The sequence below is a fragment of the Camellia sinensis genome, chromosome 3 (assembly GCF_055761805.1).
Source record: "Camellia sinensis isolate YWXY chromosome 3, ASM5576180v1, whole genome shotgun sequence".
NCBI lineage: Eukaryota > Viridiplantae > Streptophyta > Magnoliopsida > Ericales > Theaceae > Camellia > Camellia sinensis.
In genome coordinates, this window is record NC_138963.1 from 18,407,765 (window position 1) to 18,432,064 (window position 24,300).

At 36.3% G+C, this 24,300-nt stretch overlaps 2 protein-coding genes across 2 annotated transcripts; one reads left to right on the plus strand and one right to left on the minus strand.

The window, feature by feature from the left end:
* Positions 1-5,842: 5,842 nt before the first annotated feature.
* Positions 5,843-6,643, minus strand: LOC145821356 (uncharacterized). Its single transcript, XM_082917861.1, has 2 exons — positions 6,370-6,643; positions 5,843-6,255 (listed from the first exon to the last, which is right to left on the minus strand). Exons 1-2 carry the CDS (start codon positions 6,641-6,643, stop codon positions 5,843-5,845), a joined length of 687 nt encoding a protein of 228 aa, XP_082773987.1.
* A 9,287-nt stretch (positions 6,644-15,930) lies between these two features.
* LOC145821357 (uncharacterized) lies at positions 15,931-23,726 on the plus strand. Its single transcript, XM_082917862.1, has 11 exons — positions 15,931-16,073; positions 16,219-16,312; positions 16,886-17,132; positions 17,234-17,286; positions 18,331-18,381; positions 19,283-19,338; positions 19,853-20,102; positions 20,194-20,421; positions 20,515-20,607; positions 20,708-21,358; positions 23,428-23,726. The coding sequence occupies exons 1-10, from the start codon at positions 15,931-15,933 to the stop codon at positions 20,819-20,821; spliced, it is 1,329 nt and encodes a 442-aa protein (XP_082773988.1). The 3' UTR covers positions 20,822-21,358; positions 23,428-23,726.
* The last annotated feature ends 574 nt before the right edge of the window (positions 23,727-24,300 follow it).

The window sequence follows — 24,300 nt, forward strand, 5'->3', positions numbered from 1 at the left end:
GTGATCGGTGCAGAGATGAACGAGATCGGTGCAGAGATAAACGAGAGGGTGAGAGAGAGAGAGAGAGAGAGAGAGAGAGAGAGAGGCGACTGAGAGAGTGATGTGAGAGAGACGATTAGATTTAGGGTTTTTTTTTTGTTCTAAAGAGATTGGGGATTTTGGGGCGCGGGAATGGAAAAAATGGGGGGAACCGAGCGGGCGGGATGGAAAAAAAAAAATCATCATAAATAAATATTTAAATAATAAAAATAAATAAATAATAATTTTTTATTTTCTTTCCATTATTAAGGTTGATTTGTTTCATATATATTTTAATGAAAAATATTTTCACTAAAATAAAAGTTAATTTTCTGTAGTCAATGAAAAATATTTTTCTGCGGTCTATTTTTTTTTATTACTAAAAATCATGAACTAATTTTTTGTAGTAGAGGAAAAGGAGCGGCAGCAGTAGTGAAGGTAGTGGATAAGAGATGATGGTGGTGGTGGTGGTGATGGTGATGGTGTAACAGATTAGTGGTGAAGTTGTGGTAGTGGTAGTGTAAATGGAGTGTCAGGGGTGAAAGAGAGATAATGGTAGTAGTAGTGGTAGTGGTGGTAGTGGAGTGGTGGCGATAGTAGTAGTAATGGTAGTCGTAGAGGTGAAGTGGCTACAATAGAAATAATGGTGGTGGTGGAATGGTGTTTGCAGTAGTGGTGAAGGTGGTAGAGGAGATGGGTGGTGAGAGAGAGAAATGAGTGAGAGACAGATAGAGAAGAGAGAGAAAGACAGAGTGATGAGCGAGAGAGAGATAAAGAGAGAAAAAGATATAGAGAGAGACAGAGAGGCAGAGAGAGAAATCGATAGAGAGAGACATATAGAAAAATAGAGATAAACAAGAGATGAGAGAGACATATAGAAAGAGAGCGAAAAGAGATGAACGATAGAGAGAATAGAAAAATAGAGAGATAGAGAGAAAAGAGATGAGCGAGAGAGACAAAGAGAGAAAAGAGATGAGAGAGATAGAGAGAAGAGAGATGAGCGAGGAAGACATAGAGAGAAGACAAATGAGAGAGATAGAGAGAAGAAAGATGAACGAAAGACACACAGACAAACAGATAGATAGACAAACAGACAGAGAAATAAGAGTGATGAGTGAAAAAGAGAAAGAGAAGAGTGGTGGTAGTTGAATGGCATTTGTAGTAGTGGTAAATGTGGTAGAGAAGATGGGTAGTGAGAGAGAAAGATGAGTGAGAGACGAATAGAGAAAAGAGATAGAGAGACAGAGTGATGAGTGAGAAAGAGACAAAGTGGTCGCTAAAAATGCATTTTCTTGTAGTGGATCGATAAATCGATAGGGAGCTCAATAAATAAAGAAGACAGATAATTCAAAACTCTGTTCAAAACTTAATTCAAATCAATTTTTTAAATATTTAAATATTTTATAAATATTTTAATTTTGTGAGAGACAGATAAAGAAGAGAGATAGAGAGAGAGACACAGAGATAGAGTGATGAGCAAGAGAGAGAGATAGACAAAGTGGTTGCTAAAAGTGTATTTTCTTATAGTGGATCGATAAATCAAGAAGGAGCTCGATAAATAGAGAAGATAGGAGTAAGAGAGTGAGCAAGTCGAACATAGTGAGGGAGAAATAGACAAATAGACAAGTAGACACAGAGAGAGAAAAGAGTGATGAGTGAGAGAGAGACAGGGAGAGAGAGATAGACAGAAAAAGAGATAGAGAGAGAAAGAAAGAGAGAGATGGAAAGATAGAAAAAGAGAGAGAAACAAGAGATGAGCGAGAGATAGACAAAAAAAGAGAGAAATAGAGCGAAAAGAGATGAGCGAGAGAGAGACACAGAAAAAGAGAGAGACAGAAGGAGAAGAGAAATGAGCGAGAGAGATAAAGAGAGATAGAAAGATAAGAGAGAGAGAAAGAGAGAGAAAAAAAAAGAAATGAGAGAGATAGAGATAAGAGAGATGAGCGAGAGAGACAGAGAGAGAAAACAGATGAGAGAGATAGAGAGAAGAGAGATAGACGAGAGACACAGAAAGAAAATGAGAGAGAGAGAAACAGGCAGACATAGAAAGAGAGAGAGATAGAGATAGAGAGAAATGAATGAAAAGAGATAAAGAGACTAGAGAGAGATAGAGACAGAGAGACAGGAAAATGAAAAAATGAATGAAAAGAGAAATGTTATATCAAAAGAGTAAGACGACATTGTTTTTTTTAATTTTTTTTGCGACAGAAAAATACCTTTGAATTTATTCAAATCATTTTGTGACTGTATATATATGAAGCTATCTCAAAACCACAATCACCAAAATCTTTTAAAAATTCACTAAATACCAAAAATACAAAAAAAAAAAAAATCATAATTCAATACATTTTTTTTTTGTATTTTTATGTATTTATTAATTTTTAAAAATATTTTTTCATAAATTTTTTATTTTTTAGATACATCTAAGTAAGGTACATTTAAAAAAAATATTTAAAATTTTAAAAATATTTACTAAAAAAAAAACACGAAAGCCACTTTTTGTGACGGCAGAAAATGCCGTCTCAAAAAAGCAGAGTATTTGCGACGGCACCATTTGCCGTCTCAAAAAAGCAAAGCATTTGCGACGGCAGTATTTGCCGTCTCAAAAAATGAGAGTATTTGCGACGGCAGAAAATACCATCGCAAATACTCTCATTTTTTGAGACGGCAAATAGTGCCGTCGCAAATGCTCTGCTTTTTTGAGACGACAAATGGTGCCGTCGCAAATACTCTGCTTTTTTGAGACAGCATTTTCTGCCGTCACAAAAAGTGACTTTTTGAGACGGCAAGTGTGCCGTCGCAAATAGTTCCGTCTCATATACCCAGTTTTCTTGTAATGTATTGATATTCAAGTCTCTCCATCTTTTTCTTGAAATGTCAATTATTTTTTTTAATATTCTTCCTTACTCCAAAACTCCAATCCACCCTAAAACTCATTATTATTATAAATATCATTGTTTCTTATTATGTTATTTGAACAACATCAATAAAACCTGAGTGATGAGTACTTAATAATGAAAGTTATAAAAAATAATAAAACCTTACCAGTCGAAAATAAATTGCATTACCTTAGGAAAAGAAACTGTGGTAAACAAAATAGTGTATGTTTTTTTTTTTTTTTTTTTTTTTCTTTTGATCAACAAAAAGAAACTTTATTGATGAAGAAAGCAATATATGCAAAAACTTACATTAACAAAGAGGGAAGTGTAAAAAGTATCAATGCTAACCTTAACAATCTCAACTAGGTTGACATCGCTAAGGAAGCACTATCTTTTTCTAACATTTGACCCAAGATTGGTGAGAAACCAATCAAAAGAAACCAAAAAACAGAGAAGAAAAACAAAAACAGAACAACACAACCAGCAGCATCCGAGCAACAGACCGGCAGCCAACCAGCAGCATACAGCCTTAGACCTGCACTGCTAATCAACACACATCAACAGAACTCAGCAGCTCCTAAGAGCTACACTCCCCTATGTCATAGCAGCAGACAGCAGTTCAAAACAAAAAGCACAAATTGAAATCTGTAGTATACAACATTAACAATATATTGCAGGTCAATACAACAGTAGACAATCTCATAATAGCATCAAACATCAGCAGGCCTCCCAAGCCATACCACTCTCACCTGCAGTAACAACCAATAAGCAATACCCCAGCTGTAGCAAACAGACCAGCAACCGCAAACAGACCAGTGACAGCATCCCAATGCTCCTCAGCTCTGAGGCAGCCAATACCTCACTGCTTAGCAGCAATCACACATTCACATTTCCACCCATGCAAACTCTAATCTGATTCATGTTAAAAATAAAATCGTTAATTGAAAACTGGGCTAGTTTAGGTGATGTCTTCGCCTATATAGCAACTCTTATCTTGACCAACTCAATGACTTCATTAAGACTAGGATTTGAGTTCTTGAATTTACACTCATTTCTGAGCTTCCAAATAGACCACAACACTGCAAGAGGTATGTTTTTCCATATCACTTTCTCTGATTTCCCAACTTTGGCTCCACCCCACCAGAGAAGCACCTTTTCCATGGCATTCGGCAATGCCCCAAAAAAACCCCACCACTTTAACATAACAGCCCAAATATGCCAAGAAAAAGGACACAAAAGAAGGACATGGCGAGCAAACTCAGACTCAGACTCAGCTTTGCAAAGAATGCATTTAATATCTGAATTGCTATTCAAGACCCCAATTTTCTACAGAAACTCGGCAGATTTGATTCTGTTCTTCCAAGCCAACCATCTAAAGAATTGGACTTTGGGTAGGATAGGCTTAAACCATACCAACCTGCAACCCCTAACTAAAGAACCAAAATTATCAGAACAGAATTTATACACAGAATAAGTGGAAAACACTATTGAGGATGTCGCAGCCCAACAAGGTGCATCGGCAAAACCAGGTCTGAAGGGAGGCGTTGCTGCTAGTAGATTAAGCAATCTTGATACTTTCAATTTCTTCCACTCATACAGAACCCTTCTGAAAGGTATCACTCATTATACTGAATTTCCTTTTAAATCAGAGTAATACTTAACAGAACCTTCCTTATTTTGAGCAAGGCTGAATAGACCGAAAAATTCTCTCTTGAGACATACATTCCCACACCAATTATCATACCAGAATCTGGTTCTAGATCCATCCCCAACTTGAATCTGAAAGTTCTGCTAAAAAAACTCAACCAAGTCCCATCTCTGATCAACGATGACAATGATGTATTTCTAAATGGTAGAATATCTACTACTTAGATTAAAATAAGGACTGCACTTGTCAATCTCAATTCTATATTTACTATAAATCACTCTCCTCCAAAGAGCACCTGCTTGAAGACCAAATCTCCGCCACATGAGTAAACCATTGTTCACCTCCCTGATTCTCCTAATCCCCAACCTACCTTGATCAACCCTTTTTGTGATCTCCTCCCATTTCACCATATGAATATTCCTTTTCAGGTCATAGCCACCCCATAAGAAAGATGCTTGAAGCCTTTCAATTTCCTTGCTACTCCCTTTGGTATTCTAAACAATGACACATAGTACACAGGTAAGCTAGACATAACTGCTTTGATCAATGTGAGCCTACCTGTAAATGATAGAAGCTTCCTCTTCCACCCAGCAAGTATGGATCTAACTTTGTCCAATATAGGTTGCCATGTTGCTTTTCTTTTAGGATTGGCCTCAAGAGGTAACCCAAGATACTTGATGGGAAAATTCTGGGCAGTGCAATTTAACAGAGAAGCAAAGTTTGCTAGATTGTCATTAGATACACCAACACCACACACCATACTTTTGTGATAGTTAATTTTCAAACCAGATAATATCTCAAATCACCTCAAAATCCTCTTTAAGTTCACCACTTCATCATCACCAGCTTCACAAAATAGAATTGAGTCATTAGCAAATTGTAAGTGAGAGATTAACACATCATTGGATCCAACCTTTACACATTTAATCAGTCCTATATGTAGAGCTCTTGATAACAAGATGTTCAATCCTTCAGCCATTATATTAAATAGGAAAAGGGAGAAGGGGTCACCTTGCCTCAGACCTCTCTGAGGATAGAACTCCTTAGTTGGGGAACCATTAACAAGTATAGATAATTTCATAGTGGTCACACACTCCTTAATCCAAGAGATCTATTTGTGCCCAAATCCAAAATTTGAAAGCATGGCGAATAGAAATTCCCAATTGATAGCATCACAGGCTTTTTGAAAATCCAGTTTAATGATTAACCCCTTTTTCCTTTATTTCTTCCAACAGTCCACTACCTCATTGGCAATCAAGACTCCATCAAGTATATTTCTACCACCCAAAAATTCTGACTATGCTTCACTGATAATTACAGGTAAGACAACCTTCAATCTACTAGTAAGTACCTTAGCTAAGATCTTATACAGTGAGCCCACTAGACTTATTGGTCTAAAATCTGCTAGTTCCATAGAGTTCTCCTTTTTTGGAATCAAGGTTATGAAAGAGCTATTGATGCCTTTTACCAGACTTTCATTTCTATGAAAATCCTTCAAAAATTGAACCATATCACCCTTTATAAGCTTCCAAAACTTCTTAAAATAAAACAAAGTAAAACCATATGTTCTTGAAGCTTTGTTGCCATCACACTCTTTGACAGCTGATAGGATTTCAAGTTCTGTAAACATTGCGTCCAAACTATCAAACATAGGGCTATGGCTGACAAGTTTGAAATCCCCACCAAGTGTACATCTACATTGCCATGACTCTGAAAATTGCTTGACAAAATGAAGTCTCACTTTCTGATATGGAAAAATCTAGTATTTTTATTGCCATTCAAGAGCTAGTTTAGCCTAGATTTTTGTAGCTAAAACCTATCTACCATCCTGCATAACTTCCAAACTTCCCCCCTCACTATAGCCTCCTCCTCTTTTCATCTTCATCAGCTCTTTGATTTCAGCTTCTAAATCAAAGGCATGCAACTCAGTCTCAGCTTGTTTCAACTTTGTATTCATATTCCCAAACACTTCCAAATTCCACTGCTTAAGAGCTAGCTTTAGAGATTTGAGCTTAACTTGGAGCTTGTATCCAGCCCAACCCTCCACATTTGTTTTATTCCACACTTTCTTCACAAAATGAGAGAAATCTGGATGCATAGTCTAAGCATTGATAAATCTAAAAGGCCTAGGGCCCCAATCCCTCTCATCCTCCATCATTAATAATGGGCAATGGTTAGAAATTATATTGGGTAAACCCCACAATTTTACTTTGAAATGTTCCAGCCATTCTGGATTAACCATAAACCTATCAATCCTACTCCATTTTCCACCATCATGGCCATTACACCAAGTGAACTTCCTTTCTAGCAAATTTAGATCTGTAACCTCACATCTATCAATGAAATTATTTAAATCTCTCATACCTCTGTCCTTCCTAGAGCACCCTCTTCTTTCACCCATGTTTCTAATTTCATTGAAGTCTTCCTCTAAACACCATGGTTTAGAAAAATCCCTTCTTAACATGATCAGGTTGTCCCAGAGCTTGCCTCTTATCCCTACATCATTTGGTGCATACATATTTGTAATTACACACTCAAAAGTATAGAAGAGAGTACTTGATAGCAAGATAAAGCTTTACTGCTGCAGCAGTCAACAAGTTAAAAAACCCCAGGGTCCCATATGCATAGAAGACCCCCTGCAAGCTCATCTGTGTTAACAACCATGTATTCCATTTTATCTCTTGCCCATAATGATTGAACCACATCATCAGACTCAACTGCCTTCTCAGTCTCCTGAAATAAAGCACTATCAATTTCCCTCTCTTTAATTATCTTTCTGAGCATCCCTCTCTTCTCTTGCCTTCTCAAACCCCTAATGTTCCAAGATAGTATCTTCATAATAACCAATAATAATACACTCTAGAGACCCCAACTGTGTGCCGTTTACACAACATCAACAACCCTCCCTACTGCCTTTTCCTTATCTTGCAATTCCAGCTCAAGAATTTTCCTTGCCACCTCCTTTTCCTTCCCTTTATAATTGATACCCAATAATTTCCCCATTTCTATTGTTGTTTGAGTTTCATTAAGGATGTGTCTACCTTCTCCAGCCCCGCACTCAATTGATGCAGAGAGGGAAAGTGCTGCAACTGCAACTCTGAAAACCACACTTTTTTTTGATGGATTTGCTAGAGGAAACACCTTTATGACCATATCCTTTGGCTAAATCAAGAGTGGACCTTTCAAATTTAAGTGAGTCCTTCTTCCATACCTGACTTTCTTCTTCCCTTTACTCTTTTTTGGACTGGGTGTATAGCTTTTGGCTCGAGTGCTTCCTCTCATTGGCTTAACTTGGGTCAGTCATTATTCTCTAGAACCCAATTCAGCATGCCTTATGGATGCAAAAACTTCTACTTCATTTGATCTACTAACTCTAGAAATTGGCACAGCAAGCCGTTCTTTTGAATGGGCTTGGCCCAATTTAACTTCTAAGTTTATACCAGGCCCTTTCATACCTGGTTCACTTAGACTCTTCATAAAGCCCTCTATGACAATGTAATCATCTACCTTCTGACACCTGACAAAGGAGCTGTTGATGTTATTTCCCAGCATAATCAATGAGCTGCATGCTCTTCCCTCGATTGCAATGTCTTCTCCACTCTTAGTCTCTTCAACTTTCGTATCATTTTTCCAGCATTGCTCTTTTTCCACCTCATACCTCCTCCTTCTGCCATTTGGATCTCTTTTCAGTACCACCTCATGTCCATGCTCTATGTCATTAGGTGAGTCATTGTCTCTAACACCTTCTTCCTTATCCTCTCCATACTAGTTAACACTGTTTTGTTCTTCCAGATTTGTGAGGCTTTGATCAATAGCCTTATCCGTTGTTTTGCTGAAAGTGTAGTGATCCTCGAACACCCTTACTAGATAGGAGTAACCATTACACTCCAGATTAAGAACTAGATTAATCAGTTCCATACATTTTGTGGCAATTTGAACTTTGCAGCAAGCAAAGAATGCTGGATGACTCATAGTATCTTCAATATTCACCACGTCCCCCCTAAATGCATCCAATCTTGGTTATGGTATCATAACTCCAAAGATTGAGAGGTATGCCATGGCAACTGAGCCATACATATCTCTCTTGATCAAGCACACAGCCTGGCTTCCACTTAGATATGAACTCACATCATTCTTTTAACCATTCATTGATCACTTGCATTTGCTTAACCTTATCCTCTTTTGAACTAAAGGTTAACACAACAGTTCGACCACCTCTTTCCCTAATCAAGACATTCTTGATCTCTCTTGTTTCCAACTCCTTCTTCACACTAAAATTAGCAAATTCTAGTTTCAATCTAATGACCATACTTTCGTTAAGCCACCAATTTCCAATCTCCTTGGCTTCGATGCTAATGATTTTTCTTGCATCAGATTCCTTCCCTTTCGCCATATCAGTGTATGTCCTCAACTGACCATCTGAACCTTGATCATTCCTCCTGCCAGCACTAGGTACACTGCTTCTAATTATCTAATCATGCTTTGGGTTTTTCACCATAGCATCGTCTTTCCCATACTGTACATCTTTGACTGCCAAAGTTTTATCATCAATCCAAAGCCCATTAGCTTTTTGAACTACAACTCTTGCTGCAACCAGACAATCAAATCTGACAAAACCAAAACGTGAGTTTGTCATTTTCCTTCTCTTGTTTGGAATAAACACATCTTTCACTACTCCAAATGTGGTAAAAAGCTGGAACAGTCCTTTAGGATCCATCATGTTTGGTAAATTATCCACAAACAAAGTAAACAGCCTCCCCCTGCTTGCCCCTTCTGTACTGCTTGCCTACCCCTTTGATTGACAATGAGAATCCACCCTCCATTCTGGTCCACCCTCCCTCTGGTCCATTCTCCATTCTGGTCCATGCAGCTTTTCTAATACTCAAAATCTAGAGATTAAATAGTGTATGTACTAGTTATAACCTAACATATCATACCTATGAATTGAGTTTCCTTCCACAAGTAATGTAATAAATCAGTGAACATGTTTTCCGCAAAAACTGGATAAATATCAATCTAATAAAAATGTTATAAAAAAGAAAAAGAAAAAGATTAACAGAATGATATATCTATAGTTCGTAGAGATATGACTTGGGCATGTTATAGAATTTCTCTGTTTGGTTTCATAAAACTTTCTTGAATTGATTTTGAATTGATTTGTTTATTATTTGAATGTATCACAAATTATGATTTTATCTTGAAAGCTAATTTGTGAAAAAACATAGGGTGTATTGAGAGAAAATTATAATTCTAAATAATTTAATAGGAAGCACTAAGAAATTGATCATACTGAATGATTTTTTGGGTGCAAATAGAATCACCCCATTAGATACCATGTACGGTAATGAAACTTCGGCCCAGGGTCATTAATTCAGAAACTGGATTGGGTAGTGATTCTCTACTATAATGAGACTCATAGGGGTGTTTGTTTAGAAGGATTGGAGGGGGGATTGGATATAATTTTTCTTATATGAGTGTGGAACTCACAAAAATATGGAATCCATTTTATATGAAAGAGTTGTGTCAAGTTCTATAATTGATTTATGTATTTCTAGACTTTCCCAACAATAAATAAATATATAAAAATAAAAGTAAAAATAAAAATTGAAGGGAATCAAAGAGTAACAAAATTAAGAAGCTAAATTTTAAGGATAGATGATAAATCCATTGGAAATCACATAACCACTATCAAATTATGAATAAAAATTATTTTCCCCCCACTTTCCCCCAATTTACACAAATGAATATCTTTTACTTTAATATGTTCCAGCAAACTTAGGAACAAAAGGTTTCTTTTGAGCCACATTACTACAAAAAATGACAAGACACTACAACAAACTACACAGTTGGTGACTAAAATTGGCGACCAAAACAATTTTAGTCGCCAAAAACGGCATATTGGGCGACTAAAAACCTGATTTAGTCGGCATTGATTTAATATTTTTAGCTACTAAATTATTTTAGTCACCATATAGTCTTATTGGCGACCAAACTTAGTTTTAGTCGTTGTTTGTTACCATTTTACGCTACTAAAATTTCATTTAGTCACCGTATAATAACATTTTGTGACAACAAATTTTTGTCGCCAAAAAATAGGCGTATTTTTGATGAATTTTGGATGACCAAAACTAAGTTAGTCGTTGTATATTAAACATTCCCGACAAAAATTTGAAATTAGTAGCCAAATAGGATGCTTTTGGCGACCAATTTTTAGTCGCTGTTAAGGATATTTGGCGACAAATAATCATTTAGTCGCTAAAGCTTCAAAATTTTTTTAGAGGGAAACTCATTAATATTGACGCCCAGTATATATATTACACAAACACACATTTTTTTTTCTATTTTGTCTCACACACCAACATACAGAGCAGTCAATACCAAACCTCACCGCCGCTCACTACCGCCGATCATCACCACCGCCGATCATCACCATCACTGGCCACCGGCGCTCGCCACCACGGCCACTGCAAATTGGCCCCACCACTGATTACAGGTATTTGTCTCTCGTCTTTGTCCCTCTCTGTCGATCTGGGTCTATCTGTTTGTATCTCTTTTTCGCTGTCTCTTCCATCCCCGTGTCTCACGATTTCTGTAGGGTTTTTATATGTCTTTTTTCTTTCATTTTTTGTTGATTTCGTAAACAATTTTTTAAGGTTTTTTTCTGATTTCGTGAATGGGTTTGGTTGAATTTTGGATTGTGGATTTTGGATTCTCGATTTTGGATTGTTGAACTATATGACCAAATGTGCCTCTATTTCTGGAATATTCCAAACTAACCCTATATATATATATATATATATGCATGCATAGGTGAGAAATCTAATTAATGTTTTAGCTTGTTTTGTGTGTTAATGAGAGGACCTAAGACCACAAGGAGAAAGCCTCTGCAATCTAAGTAAGCTAAAGAGCTTAAAGTGACATTCCAGTTCCCTTCTGGTTTGCTTTTTGGAGATTTAAGGTACCTTTCTTTGAAAAAAATTTCACTCTAATTTTCTTATAATTTTTTTTTGGTTTGCTCTGATGATTAAAATCCTATTTATGTTGTTCCAACCATTTAGAACAACATATGTTTTGAATGTAATCAAACACTCAAATTTAGAGTAATAGAAAAAAATAATTTATTAGTTGGTTAAATTTGATGTCTTTGTTGAGAATGAAAATCAAACAAGGAAGTATTCTCCATTGCAGGTGTTTGTAAGGCACTTATTGGGGAAATTAAGTTCCTTAATTTTTTTGGTTTTATATATGTCTATAAATATATGAAAATGGTTACATCTTAAATTATCAAACAAGACACTTTATCATTAATCTTAAACTCTCGACAAATTAGAAAGAGGGCAAACATGCTTTTAGTGGATACAAAAATAGTCCTATCCTACACTACACCTCTTTACTTCTCTCAATCAAGACAGAAAAAATGCCTCTTCATCATAATTATTTTGATTGTGAACGTTAGATATCTTATAAATTTAAAAAAAAATTATATCATCAAAAAATTACAACTACATTATAAAAAACTAGAGAGAGCCCCAATAATTTTTAAATATCTACAATTTTTACATACACTAGCAGCACTTGGACGGGGTAGTGGCGGCCATCCTACTATAACCTGCTGCTTATTCAATACCCTATCTCATCCACTATGGATTTAGTAGTAGTATATGGAAAAATAAAAATAAAATAACAAAAAAACTAAACAGAGGATATAACTAAGGTTAACATTCAAAGTAGTGGCAACCATTAAAAAAACTAGGAGTCTAGTCACTCAGATTTCACAGGTGCACCTGATGATGATAACTTCCATTCTGAAGGCAGAGGTTGTTGGCCACCAATGAATCACTAACCAACACAACATTAACTTCATCAAAATTCAGATTAAGTGAATGGCTCAGATTAGGAGGGCATGGCCCAGATTTGTGTATTATATATGCCCCTGAATCTTCAAATATCATTATGGGAGTGTGTCCATTTAATTAGCTTCAGTTGTAATTTCTTAAAAAGTTAGCCTTAGTTGAGAAATCTGTGTCCAAAACATAAGAAATTAGGATTAGAAAGTGTGATTAATCAATAGCCTAAATACTCTCACATCTTTCTAGTGCAAACCTTTGCAACTCCATAGAAACAACAAAGGATAATTTGGTCAATATGACGATTAAAGAACAGGGTCGTCCTTTCACTCAGGATTTGTTGAAAAAAGACGAAAAATAATATCTCTGATCTCCTGGGATAGCTGTAGCCTTTCAACCATACTGTTGATTCTGAAAGCACCTAACTTTACAATCTAAGTTGCACAAGAAGTTGTACTATGCTAGTGTGGAATGGGGACAATAATAGAATGAAAATGGCTAATGTAAGGCAACAAACCATATTCTAACTAGATTTTTTTTGTCTAAGCCCTCAATAGGCTTGAGCCATCTCTGTTGTAGACCAAAATGCCTTTACTGCAAGAACACAAAAGCCATCAGAAAGTAGAGAACTCATAAAGGGGTGGTAATCTATGTAAATATATCACATTCGAACATTCTAGACCAAATGTAGAATGTAATTAGTAGTAGTTGTTGGGCTTGAATTTTGGATTTTAGTAATTGATTATTAGATTTTGTTGACTTTTAACTATTTTAAGTTAATAGTCTGTTTCATGTAATATTTTTCATGAATTTTAAAATTATTTTTCTACTGCTTGGAACAAATATATGGAAATTAGTATAATGTTTGTTAAATATAAATTAATCTTGCACCAAGACTAGCAAATGCCCTTATTAATTAATATAGAATTGATGAATCATATTAAGGGTATATATTTGAAATACTACTTAGAAGGAACAATCAATCCATGTAGTTAAATTAAATATTTTGTAATATGAAAATAAATTTGTTCACACACTTTTTTAGTATATGAACAATACAAAATATAATTATAGTTGAAACATAATTGTTGTCAACTTGATTAACACTATTCTCTAATGAAAAGAAGAAAAAATATCCCAAATAATAGCCTATTGACATATTATGCACAAAATTAGACCCTTTCAACAATCTAACATCTTCGAGCTACCTTCAAAACACATAAACGTCAACTTATTAAAAAATATTATATATTTTTCACAACTTTAGACCCAAATATGCAAGCAGCAAATAGCCAATGGTCATCTACTACACTATACTCACATGAACTTGTACTTTGTCTAGTATTGAATACACTACAACTAGTGCGTAATGCTTAAAAGAGCCTTGAATACACTCTTATTTGTGAATAATGCATAAAAATAGTATTGAATACACTAATATTTGGAGGTGTTAGTTTCACATATGGAAAAGAGCATCTGCTGATTGCATCTTTAATGGGAGTCGCACCAACTAGACTTTTTTGGGTCTTTGTTCTTTGTGATTTGTGCATAACAACCAAATTAATGTATAAAGCAATTACTTTATTTTTTTCAATGTTTCAAAACTTTAAAATTTCGTTACTTTTGTTTTACCCATCTGATTTTCATAAAATTTATGTTTACAAAATGTATTGCTGAGATCTATTCAAGTCCAATCTATATTGAATATCAAATTTAATTTCTCTTTAAATTTGGTTACAATTATATGTCTCCCTCTAAGATGACTTCACATAGAATTGTTCGTGTATGTCACATTTGCGTATGAATACATGCCTAGTTACTAGTGAAATTAGCCAACTATATGCAATTGACAAATAGGCAAAACATCCCTATCTGTTATTACTATTTCATTCACTTCAAAAAGCAATACCATTTCGTTATACAGTTGCACTTGATTCGAAGAGGAATTGCATGTTTTTATCGAACTTGGGTGCACCATGGGAAACATGTTCCCATGTTTCGTGCTCATTCTATTATGTGAAACGATGATATTGAAAGCAACCGAGCTGGAATGACAGCCAATCACGAAAATGTGGGTGAACTTCCGACCATGTTAGAAGAGATTTACATGAGTGGCCCGTAATATTAATGCCTTACAATTTACTCCCATGGAAGCGTATGAAAGATCCATTTGTCATGATGTCATTGCTTATTCCCGGACGATCCGCACTTAGAAGAGACATCGATGTTTACTTGCAACCATTAGTAGAAGAGTTAACTAATCTGTGGGAGCATGGTGTGCAAACATATGATGCCTCAAACGGCCAAATATTTACAGTGCATGCAACAGTCATGTGGACCATCAATGACTTCCCTGCATATGGTTCCTTGTCTGGTTGGAGTACAAAAGGTTACCTGGCCTGCCCTAATTGTAACATGGGTGCATCATCTCAGAGTTTACGAAGTAACATAGGGTATATGGGTGCTCGGCGGTACTTATCTGAGAACCATAATTGGCGAAGAAGTAAGCTATTCAATGGTGAAATTGAGAATCGGTCCAAACCTGTGGAGTTATCAGGAGAACAAATACTGGAGCAAATTAATTTGGGGATGTACAGGCCGTATGGAAAGCATCAAACCATCCAAAAAAGACAAATGACTGAAAATCCAACTCTGAACTGGACAAAAAGAAGCATTTTGTTCGACCTACCCTATTGGAAAACACTTAATCTTCGACATAACCTTGATGTCATGCACATAGAGAAGAATATATGTGACAATCTGCTTGGGACACTATTGAGCATAGATGGCAAGAACAAGGACACAGACAAAGCACGTTTGGATTTGGAGGACATGCGAATACGAAAGGAGTTACACTTGATAAGGCATGCGAATGGCTCTTTCGAAAAGCCTCCGGCATTGTACACATTGTCCCCGGCAGAGAGACAAGGGTTTTCTGATTTCTTGAAATTGATTAAGTATCCTGATGACTATGCGGCAAATGTATCCAATTGTGTTATCGTGAATGGTGGTAAGTTAGTTGGCCTCAAGAGTCATGACTGTCATGTCCTTCTACAACGAAACGACTTCTTCCCATTTGGGATGCGAGGATACCTTCCTACTGAGATTGGGACCACATTGTTTGAGTTGGGAACTTTTTTCAAATAGTTGTGCTCAAAGACATTGAGGGTGACTGATTTGGAGAAATTGCAAGAACAAATCGTACTTATACTTTGTAAGCTTGAGAAGGTTTTTCCTCCTACTTTTTTCGATGTCATGGTCCACTTGATAATTCATTTTCCTTACGAGGCTAGGCTTGGAGGGCCTGTGCAATATCGATGGATGTATCTTATTGAGAGGTATAACTACGAGTCAGAACTTTTTTTTAATTATAGTTCAATATGACCATACTAACGATCAGGCTGATGTTTACATGTAGGATGCTCGGGCTTCTTAAAGGATTTGTGGGCAATAAAGCTCGGCTAGAAGGTTCCATTGCGGAGGGCTATATATTGAAAGAGTGTAGACGTTTTGTTCAATGTATTTGCATGGAGTTCAAATGGTGTTTAACCAGGAAGAAAGGAACTACGATGGGGGTGACAATGGCCCGGGGTTGGCGATTTTCACTCAAAATGTTCGTCCTTTTGGTCAACTCTCAAGGGCAATTGATGTGTCCGTAGCTGACCGTGAATTGGCTCATTGGTTTGTCCTACACAATAGTTTGAAAGTGGACGAATATCTAGAGTATAATTCCTCATCATATATGCAACATACATTTTCTACATGATTTTTATTTTTTAAAGTCTTCATTATTCCAATTACTTATGAATTACATTGTATTAACTAGGGAACACAAGCTCATGTTACAACAAAAATATGGAAGTTCATGCAACATTGCAACGCGAAAATGCAAAGAATTTCCTAAATGGTTCAAAGATCGCGTAAGCTAAAACTCGTTAGTGTATAGTTTGCAGATAACGTTTAATTATTCTAAGTTTGAATTAACATGACATACTTTCTTGTGTAGATGAACCAATTGTGAAATCAAAAATCACCCGAAGCAACCGATGAGATGTGGTCATTAGCCAATGGACCTAATGCCTTAGTGAGCACATATTCGGGATGCATTTTTAATGGCATCCGATTACATACTATTGACTGTGATAACCGTCGTAAATGTCAAAATAGTGGGTTAGTAGTGGAAGGCGATCACCAAGGCCAATTGATAAAGTTCTACGGCCACCTTTGTAAAGTGTGGGAACTGACATATTTATTTAGACATCGGGGTTTTTTTTTTTTTCCAATGTGAATGGTAGAACACCTGTAGTAGTCGAACTTTGCGTGTCGAACCACATGTGACAATTGTTGACGTAAGAAGTCGATGGTATAAAGACGACTCGTTTGTGTTCCCAAGCCAAATTCAACAAGTTTTCTATGTTCATGATACGAAGTTAGGGCCGAATTGGCGAGTCATAGAAAAGTTTCAACATCAATGAATTTGGGATGTGCCAAAGCTAGATGTGCCAGAATTTGATGAAGTGTTGCAAGATGATGAAACCACTACTGTTGTACCAACTGAGCCTATTGATGATGATGTTGTTTTGCGTCGGGATGACATTGAACTTGAAATTATTTCAATGGAAGTTTCTCAGTCCAATAAGCTTGTACAACCCGAGGGCGTTATGGATGATGTTTTCATTTGTGATGACGATGATGAACTAACAATCGCGGGTGATGACGAAGAAGAAGATGAGATAGAAAGTGATTTTAATACAGATACGGACATAGAGTTTTAACTCAGTTTGTTATAAAATTACTTTATGTGTTCTCTAAGTAGATTGTTTCTTTGTTTCTTTGTCCAGCTTGTTTTGTTGATGTAATGGGGGCAATTAAGAATATAGTGTTTGTTCTTCTTGTATTACGTTGTCAGATGTTATGTACAATTCCTTAATTTTGTGCAATGTTCAACCTTTTAAATTGATGAACCTTGTAATTTGAATTTCATGCCTACTCTTGGTTCTTCAGTAAATTAGCTTTAAATGTGAGTAGACTAATTATGTCTTGATTCTTCTTCCTCTTCGGACCCCAATTTCCCAAGTACATTCATATTCTATGAACTTAATACCCTTGTAATTAATTTCCTCTACGATTTCTATGAACTTTGGCAGAAAATTGAAAATCAAATTCATACTCAAGCCAGATTTTCCATTCGGTCAGCTGTGCTGTTTGGTGGACTTTCCCAGAATCTGTGGCAAATTTACTCATCTACTCTGTCTCTGTTTGCTGACTTGGAGAGTTTGCTGCTGTTTTTGTCCACTTTGGTTGCTTGATGCTTGACTGCTAAGCTTAGGTGCTTGCCAATGGTAGGATGGTTGATTGGCTGAGTTAGGATGTCGTGTTAGTTGCTTAAATGTATTCATGCAGCTCTGCTGAGGCCTTGTTTTGTTGTTTTGTGTGCTGCTATTTGGTTGTTAATCTGTTTAGTTGTTATTCATGTTGTGTTGGTTGTTAATCTAACACAATATTTAGTCATTTGAAAATATATTTACTTGCATCAACTGGCCCTCTTATGCATATAATCTCTTTAAAATGTCATCCTTTCCTGTTGGAGTCCTTGGTGTTTGATCAATTATTGTAAGTAGTTCTTGACGTGTATATAGGTCTGTGTACTTGGTGAATCAAATGATTCCAAAAGTACATATCTAACATCTCACAATTGTTTGTTGGCAAGATATTTTCATGCTTGTGATATCCATACATAACACAGTTACCTTGTTCAAATTCTAGAATACATTTATTAAATTTGGATTTCTCTATTTGTAGTGCCTAATTGTCATGGCTTTGTTTTCTTAATACATATGGGATTACATACTGTTGAAGGATACCCATTTTACTTTTCTAAATAGCTTTGTTTGTTCTTGTCTTCTGGTTTTACTAAATATAATACATAAATTTACAGGGAATTCTTTTGACTGGAGCACCTGGAACAGGCAAAACTCTCCTTGCTAAGGTAAGGTGTTACATATTCTTACAAATGTTTCATGGACTTATTGTCTTTTATTTTTGAATTAAGTGCTTGACCAATTGATAAGTTGCTAGGGTTCAGAGTTAATACCTATGTTTCTTTCTCTTTTAATTCTAACTTTGATACACCTCACCTGCTTGCATGTAATGAAGCTGTTTGACACAGTAATTCCATGAGTTCTGTATAAATTGTTGCATGCTATTTAGTTTTTTGAAGTTTGGTCATCAGAAAATTCAGTTCTAGCTTGATAAAGGATCAGAAATGCTAAGGAATTTTGAAATCTAAATGCACTAGGTTTTAATGGTTTCTTTAACCCTTGCATAGTGAGTGTGATTTGAATACAAATTGGTGGCCTGTTTAATTTTCATGTTTGCTTTAGAGCTGAACCTTACTTTTCTAAGTACACATACTAAATGACAACATATTTGTATTTGTTGGGACATATTTTGGATAACTTTCTTTAATCCTTAGGCATGCAGACATTCTTTTTCTTTTTCTTTTTCTTTTTCTTCTTCTTCTTCTTCTACTTCTACTTCTAACACACCACTGGTCTGTAGGTCCCCCTATTTTTAAACATAGATGGTACAAGATGTATGAGTGAACAAAGCCATGGTTAACGAGCAATTTATTATTGAACTTTGACATGTTGTGTCATTATTGAGGAAACTGATCTACTAAAACATTTTGTGTTACTTGGAGATGTGGATGGTTCAATAATTTGGTTGGTTATTAGAATGCAAAAGTAGATGCAATTTACTAGTGTTATTATTTTCAATGTTATGTTACTTTACACAGAGGCTCTACTAAACATTATAAGCAATTACAGCAGTTACACTACTAATGTATGTGACGTTTATTATTCATTTATGTTTGTTACTTAATGTAGGTGCCATGGTTCCTGGAATCAAGACAGGACGGCAGAAGAGAGCAACAAGTGGCAACGTATTATCAGCCTCTAAAGCATGTCCACAGGAGAATGGCACCCCGCTGACGTTCTCTGATGAGACGCAACCACCAGATGATACACAAACAGTGGTGGAGGAGACGCAGCCAGGTGGAGTGGGTAAGAGCATTGAACTTAGTTATTTAAAAAAAATTTGTTTTTTTTTTTTGGGTGCATAAGTCATAAAGTAAGGCAATGAAAACCCCATAAAGACAAAGAAAAACAAAGAAAAAAAAACATTACTTTACACATAACAAGGACACTTACACAACAAAGAAAATATTAGATAAACAAGCTTCAAATCAACTACAATAGCAGCAACAGCCAAATTGAATGTTGCCCCAGCTGCATCGATAGCAGCAAAATCCAAGTTGTAGCATAATTTACCAAGACTTTATGCAGCCAAATAGTAGTAGGCAGCAACAAAACTAACAGAACCCATAACCAGCATTTTTTTTTCCACTTTCATTAGCAATGTTTGTAATTTGTGACTTCCTTCCCCTTTTGTACCAGGGTGAACAAGGTCAACTCGTGTACGAGGACCTACATTAGGCAAAGGAGTGCAGAAAAAATAGCTAGGAAAAAAGGAGAGAAATTACATGTCTATGTCAATCGGGTGTTGAACACAATCACAGGAGGGAATGCCACCCCAGCGACGAATGAGTTGGGATTACAAATTAGACGGTTGTGCCCTCTTCAGAGCGTGAAGTCATGGAGAAAAATTGATCAAAGTACCAAAGATGCGGTCATCGAAGCGGTGCTAGTATGAGATTCATCTTGCCATAATGTCTTTATTATGTTATTTGTAATTGCTTCAATTAATTGATGTACTAATTCTCTTATTATGTTTGTAGGACAAGTTTGTTACCGGCGATGATTTTGATAATGATGAACAAGCTCAACAGATCCTCGATAGAAAGGCATATTTACTATACAAGGATTGGAGGTACAATCTAAAGCAAGAGTTCCTCGAACTTGAGGAAAAGGGTGTTGATGACCCCTATAGTCATCTGCCTAGTGGAGTGAGTTTGGAGGACTGGAAATATCTGATTGATGTTGCTTGGAAAGACGAATCTCACTTGGTAACAAATTATTTAGAAACCCCATTATTGAAATTAATTTGTGTGTTAATATGTAAAAATTCTTCACTAATTTATTTTTTTTTTATTTTTTAGAAACGCTCTAAAGCTAGTACAGCAAATAGAGGTATGCTCCCCTATAATCATACAAGTGGATCGCGATCATTTCCTATAGCAATGTCGTTTATGGTGAGAAGTTAATTTAGTATTGTAATGGATGATTGATTCTTCTTGATTTTGAATATTACCATGTACTAATGCGTCAATGGAATTTTTTCAAACCTAACAGGCAAATGAGGATGGAGATATAGATTTTCCTAAATTTTATAAGAAAGCACACAAGTCCAAGAAGATGGGAGATTGGATTGACCCCAAATCTAGTGAGCTGAGTATTGAATGTTGAAACCAATTGTATTGCATATCAATTAGTAAAGTTGTTTTAAATTCCTTCTGTCATCTTGACTTTATTGTTTTTTTGCCATGACAGGATGATATAGTGAATCTACAAGTGGTAGCCACCGATGTGGGGTTGCCATTGACCCACAAAGAAGTATCAAGGCAAGTGTTCAGGGAAAAAAAATAATTACTTGTGTGGATGTAGAATAGGCCCACAACCCTCTTCCACAGCTTCTAGTGCGGCACGAGCACGTGATAAACATATGGAGTTAATAAGAGCAGAATTTGGAGGTTCTTCGTGAGGAGCGTCAAAGAGATCACGAGGAGTTGCTGAAGGAGAAAGAGGAGCGCCAAAGAGATCACGAGGAGCTATTGAAGGAGAAAGAGAAACGCCAAAGAGATCGGGAGGAAATTATAAGGAAAAGAGAGTAACTGATCAAACAAGTCGATAAAGAAAAAAAAGTGCGGGAGGCACAACAAGTACAACTCAATCATCTGAACGACGTGGTATCACGGCTCACAACCCTCTTGTAGGGTTCAGATGGTGCGATATCTCTATTCCGCAATATGTTAATTGGTCCTTAATATGAGTATGGTTATGTGTTTAACATGATTTTGTGTGCCATTATGTGAAAATATGTGCTTTTGAATTTCTATCTGTTCACCGTAGGAATATCTGTTTGATTATCTACTTTGGGAATTAAATTGAAGACTCTATCGGCCACCGAAACCAAAATTGATTACGCCATTGTGATTAGCGTAATTTTTTTTAAGCCTACGGTGAAATTTAATTGAAAATTGATTCGGATCAGATTAAATTGATTTAATTAGTGAATTAGTGCTATATTATTATATATTAAAATAATATAACAAGAGGGGCTTTTTTATGAGCACTATACACTCAATTTCTCTTCTTTAGCTTGACTTGGCTAATTAAAAACTCTAAGGAAAAGGAGAGGGTCGGCTAGAGAGAGAGAGGGTGATGGAAATTGGAGTTTTGGCCTCAAAGCTTGGTGATCTTGAAGGCACACTCAAGAATTTACCATAAATTGTAAGGATTAAGCTCCTAGGTGAGTAATCACCCCTTGGTTCATAAGTTTGAACTTGTGATTTTGTGTATTCAAACTAGTTGGGTGATCAAGAGTAAGAGTTAACATGATTTGAGTTGGTTTTGTTGATTTGGTAGTCTATATGCACATGCATGTGAAGAATTGTTTTAAAATGGCATGTTTGAGCACAAAATGTATAATCCATGGGAGATTTTGATTAAAGTTCTTATTTTGACCTTCTCTTCATCATCTAAGTTGAGAATGAGAGTAATTTGCCACATGCATGTACAATTCACAAGGGTGTAAGTGTTGAATGCATGAAATTATTATGTTGGTAATGAATTTGGTGTAAATTGGGACATGCATGTGATTAATTTGTGAAATTGAGCTTCATAATGTTGTGATTTGGTGTTTATACCATGTTAGTACATGTATATGGGATGTTTGAGCCAAAAGCATGCATCTAGAACCTTCGAATGTCGAATTGAAGCTCAAGAACATGTTTTAGATTTTCCAGAATTTTGATTCCCGCTCGAGCGGGGAAACCGCCGCTCGAGCGTGAAATTTGTGTTCCTAGTATTTTTTGCAGACATGGTGTCAGCTCGAGTGGGGAGCCATGTAGAGAGGCCTTTCGCTCGAGTGCCAGAGTTCGCGATCGAGCGTAAATTTGACATATCCAGTACTTTTGCAGGCCTCAAGGGTCCGCTCGAGCGGGGACCCTATTTTTTGAAATTTTGAAAAGACATTCTATGTTTCATTTTCTGTTCTCTTTCACTTCCAAGTACTCTTAGGCATGCATTAAGCATTGTAATTGAGTTAAAGACATAAGAATGAAGCCTAAAGGGGAAAATGTGAATTTAGAATGGATCGAATTGTTTGTGACCCTTTTGTGTTCATGAAATGTGTAGGGTCGAGCTCTAGGGCAAACCAACCAACCGATCACTGTGAGTAATATCTTAACAGAGATATCTGAAATATGTTGTTGTCCAATTGCTTACTTCTAAGTAAGTTTTATAAGTTCATTGATTTGATTGGTGGACAATGTTTGCTATACAAAATGAGTGGGCCAGAGGCCAGTCTAATCTGAATAATAGAATGAATGGGCTAAAGGAAGTTTTGACATGAATGGATGGGCCAGAGGCTGTTTTGATATGAATGAATGGGCCAGAGGCCGTTTTGGTATGAATGGATGGGCCAGAGGCCGTTTTGACATGAATGGATGGGCCGGAGACCGTTTTGACATGGATGAATAGGCCGGAGGCTGTTTTGACATGAATGAATGGGCCTGAGGCCGTTTTGACATGAACGAATGAATGGGCCAAAGGCCATTTTGTCATATGAATGGGCCAAAGGCCGTTTTGACACAAATGAAAGTTTGAATGGGCCAAAGGCCAGTTTGTTTGGAACCACAGTCACTTGACCTAAATTGTGTATATATGTTAAATAGAAACATGAATTGGGCCTAAGGCCGTTTGAAGCATGTTATTCTGCATATCGTTTGTATAGCTTCTTTAATTGATATTATTTACTGGGCTTTCGCTCACGCTCATTCATGTGTTTGTAGGTGAGCCAAGAGAAGTCCAAACCCAGCCTCAGCAAAGTCTATGTGGAACAACAAAGGTTTTGGAAGAGTCAGCCCTTGTGTCTCACACACGAGACCCGTCTTCGCCCTTTTGTTATGTATTTATATTCTGTTAGGTTGGTGAAGGCTTTGCATCTGTTGTATATAGCCGTGATGGGTTGACTTAGACTTATATGATCCTGTATGCACAGAACCTTATGTAGTACATATTTTGTTTTGAGTTATTAATATGCATATGTATGGTTTGTTATGATGTGCCATGTGAGCACAGCTCTATGGACAAAGTTTTAAATTGCTTCCATTTGGCCCCCATTAACTCTGTTAAAATACGTTTGGTTTGGTTCAAGGTCGTAGGTAATCTCTTGATTACTGGCCGGTTATGTCCTTAACTCACGGGGTCAGGTTTGGGTCATGACAGATGGTCATCCTACTATTCGGTAAACAAAATTTTATTGATAAGCTATTATAACTTCTACAAAAAATATGGATCATATTGAAATAGAATTGGTTTCTAAAGTTGCTATGCAAATTTTTTTTTTTTGGTTATGTGCTTCGAATAGGTTTTGAGCCATAATGTGAGTAGACTTTGCAGTAGACGACCTGGTGTTTTGATACATTACACAAAGGATCGTGATCTGATTTCCATAAGGTAACCACATGCTTTCAATGAAATATTAAGTTTCCCAAAATTGGGTACGATGAGCCTATGAATATGAGGCCAGTTACTATATTAGGAGCCCCATCCAGTTGAATGCCATTTCAGATTTAAGACTAATTGAATAAACCAAGTGAACTTGGAATGAATTTTGAATTACTATAATATACCTAGTACAACTAGACTGGTCTAAAGTGCAT

Excerpts from the sequence above, each read along its gene's own strand:
- LOC145821357 (XM_082917862.1), top strand. The coding sequence starts at position 15,931 with ATGGTGTTTAACCAGGAAGAAAGGAACTACGATGGGGGTGACAATGGC. Across the intron at positions 17,133-17,233 it reads AGAAGAAGATGAGATAGAAA|CTTGTTTTGTTGATGTAATG; the intron begins GTGATTTTAATA and ends TTCTTTGTCCAG. Across the intron at positions 20,608-20,707 it reads CTATAGCAATGTCGTTTATG|GCAAATGAGGATGGAGATAT; the intron begins GTGAGAAGTTAA and ends CAAACCTAACAG.
- LOC145821356 (XM_082917861.1), bottom strand. The coding sequence starts at position 6,643 with ATGCATCCAGATTTCTCTCATTTTGTGAAGAAAGTGTGGAATAAAACA. Across the intron at positions 6,256-6,369 it reads TTTGGAAGTTATGCAGGATG|AGTCATGGCAATGTAGATGT; the intron begins GTAGATAGGTTT and ends AGCAATTTTCAG.